This window comes from Photinus pyralis, unplaced genomic scaffold, assembly GCF_008802855.1.
Source record: "Photinus pyralis isolate 1611_PpyrPB1 unplaced genomic scaffold, Ppyr1.3 Ppyr1.4_LG1, whole genome shotgun sequence".
NCBI lineage: Eukaryota > Metazoa > Arthropoda > Insecta > Coleoptera > Lampyridae > Photinus > Photinus pyralis.
In genome coordinates this window covers 57,995,477-58,003,360 of record NW_022170249.1, presented here as the reverse complement: position 1 = coordinate 58,003,360, position 7,884 = coordinate 57,995,477, and the positions used below count along the sequence as shown (strand labels likewise).

The 7,884-nt window shown below is 34.6% G+C and overlaps 1 protein-coding gene across 1 annotated transcript; it reads left to right on the top strand.

The window, feature by feature from the left end:
* The first annotated feature begins 5,272 nt into the window (after positions 1–5,272).
* LOC116182127 (exosome complex component RRP46) lies at positions 5,273–7,279 on the top strand. The gene is made up of 4 exons (XM_031502630.1): positions 5,273–5,476; positions 5,521–5,634; positions 6,770–6,891; positions 6,937–7,279. Exons 1-4 carry the CDS (start codon positions 5,380–5,382, stop codon positions 7,261–7,263), a joined length of 660 nt encoding a protein of 219 aa, XP_031358490.1. The 5' UTR covers positions 5,273–5,379; the 3' UTR covers positions 7,264–7,279.
* Positions 7,280–7,884: the final 605 nt, after the last annotated feature.

Genomic DNA, 7,884 nt, shown 5'->3' with positions numbered 1-7,884 from the left:
CATGTGATTTTTTGTTGACCTACCCATAATCATATTAAATTTTGCAATTATTAGCGAAATTTAAACGTGTCGTTCGTACACATAATTATCAGGTATGTATTTGCATATTTATTAATTTATACACAATAATATCAATTGCAATACGTCTTCGATAGTTGTAATCTCCTCGCTACTTCTCATCACACCACAATAATCTCTTATCATCCTTGTGTGAATTAGCAAATTCATCTATGGTAGATAGGTCGATAGAAAGTATTTCGTACGACCTAGGAGCTAGCTTTTTTTATTGAATAATTGATATAGACAAAAGCTGTCCTAAACATACTTTAGTATTACAACAAATAAAAAAATCTACATTTAATCAATTTCCATCGGCAACAACTTGAGACAACTATAGCATACTTAATTGCCCCCATGGAAAGGTGACAAATGAGCCCGGGATTAAATATCCCTTTGTTGTCTTCTGAACTTGAGCAAATTTTTGATTGTATAGACACGTGAATAATTTTTTGAAAAAGACTTGTTCAAGGTTATCAGAAAATCCACTAATTGATCAAGGTGAACAGAATAGAGTAACATTTCGGGTTTGTGGTGTTTATGGCCTCGTTACCGCGTACATAAAAAACAACAACACCACCACCATAGGTTTTTTTTGAAAATTAGTTGCAATTTTCATATATTGGATACCTTCTAAGTTCTAGTGACATGAACTGCACTTTACAAATTAATTAAATGAGATCATTAGTTCGCCTGGAGTTAGGAAGCCAATTTCGTTTGAGTTAGCACAATATATTGATCAATATGGAAAAATAGCTGTAACTAATTTGAAATATACTTTAATATTAGGACAGACCAAAAATTTACATCTTAATCAATTTAACTATCTATGTATAGCATAATGACCCTATAGAGGGGTTGACATAACCCTTGAGCCTGGAATTAAATATCGCTTATCGTCTCTATTTTCGATTGTGTTATAGAATTTTGAAATAACGGGCGATCAACAATGAGTTGCTGTCGAGTCGCCTTTGGAAGTTCAAGTTAAATAGGATTTTCCATGTAAACAAAAGATCCAAAGGTGACTCGACAGCAACTCATTTTTGATCGCATAGTATTGCCTTGATGTTTATCTGTCTGAATCAAATGTTGAGTGTCGTTTTCCGCTTAAAGATCTCCAGACATTCTGCATAATCGCCAAAAGTAATTCAGAGCGGTATGAGGTACGAAATATGAAAAAAGCGGTAACGTAGGGGAAGACCGTAAAATAATTTATTGGTACCTTGCACATGCGCGATTTGATCTTAATAAAAAAAAACACGACACGGCAACACTGCGCACAGCTGTTCAATTTTTTATACAAAACGCTAACGAACCCGCACGATCGAACGGCGTCGATTCCCGAAGATGTGCTTTGTTCACATCGACTGACCTTGATGTGAACATGAATGTCACTGCATTCTCGAACCTACCACATCGAGCGAAAAGTTGATCGAACGCAACGACTGGTCTAGACCACTCGTTGCGTGAAAGTCATGCGCAGTAGCAGCTACAGGACGGATCTTGCAGCTGTTTTGCTATAGAGGTTATTCAGTGCCCTAACCTATAAATTCACATATTTTCTGTGAAATAAAACATGGAATTGTTCGAGGATTTTCTGGTTAAATAACAGTATCCTTAATGCAAAAACGAAACAAAATACAAAACTGACAAATGACAGTTCAATTCTTGTCTGTGATTGGTTAGCGCATACAGTTTGTTCGCGATTCGGGAATGCAGCTAAACTTGAACTTATCCCTATCGTATACGATCATGACGTCATGGCAGCCGGTCACATCACATGCACATCACGGAGCATATCGACTAACTTCGGGAATCGATACCCTGAACGGTTGCACCTGATTCCGTAAACGATAAGGTATGAAATGAAATAATCCATTTCTTATCTCTTACTACTTAAGTACTTGCGTCTTACGGAAAAACTCTGAATGCCACCATTATAATTTGAATGTTTATTCTTCTTATTTCTTATCGCTACCTAGCTCTTACCGTTACGGAACTCTAATCGGCCTTAAGAGATAAGAAATTGATTATTTAATACCTTTTATCGCTTATGGAATTTTGTATTCTAATCTCGAAAGTAAACAACCACAAGTAAGTCAGTTCGACAACATGATGCAAACGAGAAAATCAAATGTGCATGTGCAATGTACAGAGCCGTCCTTATCAAATGCGAGGCCTGGAGCGAAATATTTTTTTAGGGCCTTTTTTTCCAACGATTACCAGAACGATCGAGGGGGAGCGCGGGTGAATTGAAATGTTTATTTATCTTAATTTGTTCAGATAGAAAACAAAAACACAAGAATATATCACTTATTTGTTGTTATGGGAAAGAAAAAATTTAATTTGCTGTCAGTTACCTTTGTGACAATCTTGAGATAGAGAAAATTAATTTATTGATTCAGATTTTACTGCCAAGATGGTTGACAAACTAACCGAAAGAGTGGAAATTATTCTAATTTTATCGAAAAAAAATCCAGCGATTTTAAAAAATCAAACGTCAAGATAAAGGACTTCGGAATAAAGACCTTTCAAACAAGCTATAACTCGATACCACTTGTCATTTAAAATTTTTAAGGGAATAACCCGGGGGGAGAGGGTTACCTTGACAAGACAAATTTTGTCTTGTTTCGGCAGTAGTTTTCGATAAATATACGTGGTGGGAAGTTTTCAAATGAACACCCTGTAAATTTTAGGCACGTATATCTGTACATTATTATATTATTTTCATTCAACTAAAACTTTTACGTATTTTTTGGCGCGAGTAAAGGCTTGTCGTGAGACCTTCCTAAGCGCGAGGCCTGGAGCGGCCGCTCCACTCGCTCCATCCTAAAGACGGCTCTGGCAATGTATCATCTGTTTTTCGCTTAGACCTACGCTTTCAATATAAAATGGGTGGTCACGGATAGAGGGCACTGTAGTCGTGGGTATGTTAAAGTCCCTGGCAATCTAGGGACTTTAGGGTATGTGAATCTCAGGGTAAACTAAGTCGTATGAACACCACTCGGATTGCGTAAAGAGTAGCTTTTATGGTAACCGCGTAGTACGGGAAGCTTTATACTCTTGATTATCTTCTATACGTCCACAAATAAGAACAGGTTTGCTTTTTTTGCCATATCTAGGCGATTAATTAAGGGTGTAATCCAGTAGTACAACATTTATGCGAAAATAGTGCGATTTATATTTCGTCTCAATTCTGTAAAACATGAGATGAAAGACGGGGCGAATTTTTTTCGTGTAAATTATACATTTAAAAAGTATGCTACAGAACAAAATTTTAATATTTAAGAAAAATCAATTTTTTAGAGCACTGCCAATAAAAAGTGAACTTTTATAGGTAAAACGGCGTCAACACAAATTATTTTAAAAATCTCCCTGTAGCATACTCAGAAAAAACATTAGCAAACCATAGAGCCTTCGACCAAACTTTCAAATAAATTACAAAAAATTTTAGACGAAATATTCATTCGAAATTTTTTACGAAAACTTCCAGCGTTTAGTGAAGTCAGTCACCATTTATAAATGTACAGTAGGCAACACATCATACAGCAGGCCTGACTTCATTAGCGGCATTGTTGCGTTTATCGGGACTAATTTACAAATAGAAACCGGATTCATTAGAAGGTATTATAATTCCATAATATACTGGGTAATAGAATTCACACGGGAAATGTGATTTATTTTTGGGTGAATTAAAAGTTTGCGTCTTTTCTGACGTTTTTTGTAACACTCCTAAAATGTTAGTGTGATAAAATTTTGAGATTATTCCCATGTAGCATCCTTCGGAAAGAATTGTAATTTGCGTAAAAAGCGTTAGTTCTGATTTATTTTGTGTTGTTCCCGAATTAGACGAAATTTTGAAACACCCCTAAAATTTTAGTGTGATACAAATTTGAGATTATCCCCATGTAGCATCCTTCGGAAAGAGATATAATTTGCGTAAAAAGCGTTAGTTCTCATTTATTTTGTGTTGGTCCCGAATTAGACGATTTTTTGTAACACATCTAGAATATTAGTAAAAAATGTACATTTTTTTAAAGATATCTAATTTATAGGTACTTATTCGCTTACATGCGTTATTTTCCAGATAGGGTCAATACAATTCATGGATTGCTGGGTTAAAAAAAATATATGCGTCTTGTTAAAAACTGGGAAAAGTGAAATTATTGATAGCCGTTGTGACAATGATTTGCGTTTTCTAATCGATGCATAATTATATATGCATATTCGTCACAATGACTAATGACCTGGTTAAATTAGCGTAATTACTTGTTTACTTTGTACAATGGTTGGGCAGGTAAATTCTTCAATCTTTGTTTATTCGTTACCATTTCATTACAAGTAAATATTATGCAACCCATCATACGTCAAATAGAATTAAAATTTAAGTGGAATACACCCTTAATTGACATTTGTTAATTTATAGGTTGACAGTCTAAAATCGTGTCTCATCGGACAATTTCGGACAGACTCGTTTACCCTGAAACTCACATACCCAGGCGATGTCCTTGACCATATTTTAGTTACAATTAGCAGTCCATGTACTATATGGTCTAAGGTTTTTCGGCTACGGAACTTCCCTATGTTCGATTTTAAAAAAAACATCAATCTATTGAGTAGTTCAAATGAGTAGTAGATACAATTGACAGCTGTCACATTTTTAAAAATACCGCCGTCAAATTTAATTACGAATCGATTAGGTTATTGCTTAGAATGTCAAGGAGGACACTTCGAACATTTATTGTAGTTGTTTTTGGTATTTATTTTCTTATTTTCTTCATATGTATTGAATAGATCAAATTAGTAGAATACCAGGTGCACATGACCTACAAATAATTGAAGGTTGGTTCACAATGACTTGTGGTGTCGGTGCGTGGCCTGTGAGGTCAAGGTATCGTAAGTTTAAGAAAAATGTATCCTAAAGTTGCTATGGCCTCACATGGCTTCTTTAAAAAAACCTTACCGAGCGCTCTTCATCATAAAGACTATAGAGTTGCTGTTCCTAGTCGCACATGTTGTGCGTTTTGGGAATGTGAACGGCGCACACCTCATAGATTGATGTGTTTTTTTTAAATCGAACATAGGGAAATTACATTGCATGCAAACTCTTATGTTCGCATTTAAAAAAACTCACTGTATAAGTATGCATACATGCACTTATGAGTTACAATACGACTACACTATTTTAATAAGTAGTTCAAGTAACTTTTGGTCGGCCATTTGTATCAGGTAACCTATAAATTTCAACCACTATTTCCTAACCTTACCTTATGTATTTATCACAATTATTTTGTATGCACCTACCATTATTATTACAAAGTAATGGAAGTCGAAAGTAATGTAAATTTGAGTATGAGAGAAGTTAATTGTAAATTAGGCATGTTCACAAGACCGGACGGATCTGTGTTCATTAGCCAAGGTACTCGCTAAAGATTACTGTGTATACTGAATTTTTCATTTTAGGTGAAACTGCCGTCATTGTGGGAATTTATGGACCTATTGAAGTAAAACCACATAAGATATTGATAAATAAAGCATCAGTTGAGACACACTATTGCCCAAAATCGGGAATGCCAGGTGGGTGTAGGTATAATGTGCTGTAGGAGGAGGTCGGGTACAGCACTAAACGGAAGGTTTATCTGTTTATTACCATTGTTATATTAATTTAAGGTGTACACTAGGAGAAAATGCTGTTTTCAATGTTCCAATGCGCTCATAAATGTTAAGCCACAATTTAGTGTTATCTTGGAATAAATGATTTGCTTTACAAATCACTTTCTATGCATAGAAGATAGAAAGCTTATTTTAAGTTGCAAATCAAATGGTGGTTGGTGAGAACTATTCTTGCAATTGTCTCCAGCATATAAACGTTGTACAGAATGATACGTTAACGTGATATTTGGCGAATACAGTTGTTGCAATGTGTAAATACTTTTAAGGAAAAGCTAAAAAGTGTAGGTCATCCTATAGCATGTGCCCAAGAAAAAAATACGGCATAGGGTTACAAACTTACAATACAATACAGATTTCTAACGTACAGTTTTCGTAAAATCGTTGTGCTGTTCATTTTTATTTTGGACACCTTTAGAGTGAGGTCTAACTAAACTTACCACTATTTGAGGCATTTGAGCTAAGTTTTTTTATTATTGGAGATACAAGATCAGTTCAATTTCGAAATATAAGCAATGATATAGGGCATTTTTTCTCTGTATTACAATGGTCCAATAAAAAAAGCACTGGTTCATTGCAATATTCTACACAATATTTTTTTAAAGGGAAATTCTATATATTTTGAAAGAGAACAAAATTCAGCATAAATAAACCATTTGTTGCAGTTGCAGCTGTGATATTAGATTAATTACGAATATATTTCTCTCAAAATATGTAAAAATATACAGGGAGTTCCATTAAAAAGATGTTATTTTGTTAAATATTTCATAAACCTGATGCTAACGTTTTTCTGATTTGGTAATCCTGACAAAAATCGCAGGTCCGTTTTTAAAATGGAAATCGAAAATTTTTTGCATAGTTAAATTATGTAGGCAATGTTTCATTTTAGACACTTCCGTCTCCCTTGAAATTATGTAATTAGCGAAATGCATTCCTTAGATAAAATTCATTTTTCATATGCAATTGATTATTAATTTTGATAAAGTGTATAATGTGTTGTGTACCCCCCTCTACCGTTTTATGCTCACTGATATCCTTTCAGGAATTGCTGATAAGTTGTGTGAATCAATATTGCACAACGTTTGTGAGGCAGCGTTAGCTTCAGCACTTTATCCAAGATCCTCAATTGTAATTATAATTCAAGAAATGCAGAATTGTGGAGGAGTAAGTTGAAAGTTGATGTGCTGTAATTAAAAAAATTTTTTTTAGATAATTCCTTGTGCCATAAATGCCTGCTGTTTAGCCTTACTTAATGCTGGTACAGATATGAAATTTTTATTTGCCAGTGCAAGTTGTGGTTTAGATGACGAGGGAAATTTCCATTTGGATCCAGACGATTTATTTTTGGAAACTGCAGCCGCTAGTTTTATATTTGTGTTTGATAGTATAGGTAAAGGACTAATTGCGTCTCACACTTCCGGATCGTTCAACTTAGCGCAATACCAAAGTGCTCTGGAACTCTGTAAAAAAGCTGCTGAAGGAATATTTGATTTTTATAAATCTACCATAAAGAAAGATTTAAAAGATAAAATATAAATGTACTTACCTTCTATTCTATTTGTTTTGTGGATTGGTTTAGTTCATGCCTTATCCCACTGACCCTAACACATGAAATGTCTGAAACAAGTGATGCTTTTGAAGATATGATCTTCATTTTAATAATGTGAACTCCTATTATGACCAAATTTAAAAATGATTGAACAGTTTTTGTAGAAAGTGAAACGAAACTTTGTGGAAGCATTGTGTCATTTTTAATTATTAGTAGGTATATGGCCATGTTTAACAGTTTACTGTCGGGCGGTTATAGTAAAATTTGGAAAAGTGGTTCTCTGCAACAGTATGCAAGCTCTTTTTAGCAGGCGACACTAAATAAAATGCTGTTACGTTTTATGGAATATATTAATTACAATACAGGGTGTTACATGTGTATGTAAAATTGGGTGGCAGGGAGGATCAAAACGAGCACTTTTTCCAAGTAACCCGAGGGTCCAATGTGTTTCGTTTGGGAACTACCCTCAAAAAACTTTTCTTTAATTTTTTTCTCAGTAACCAATTTTTTTAGATCTTTGTATGTAACACCCTGTATATGCAAAATGATAGTTGAAGTGCATGCGGCGAGCGCTGTTGCCGGAGGGACGGCGGATGCTCTGCTTTTAA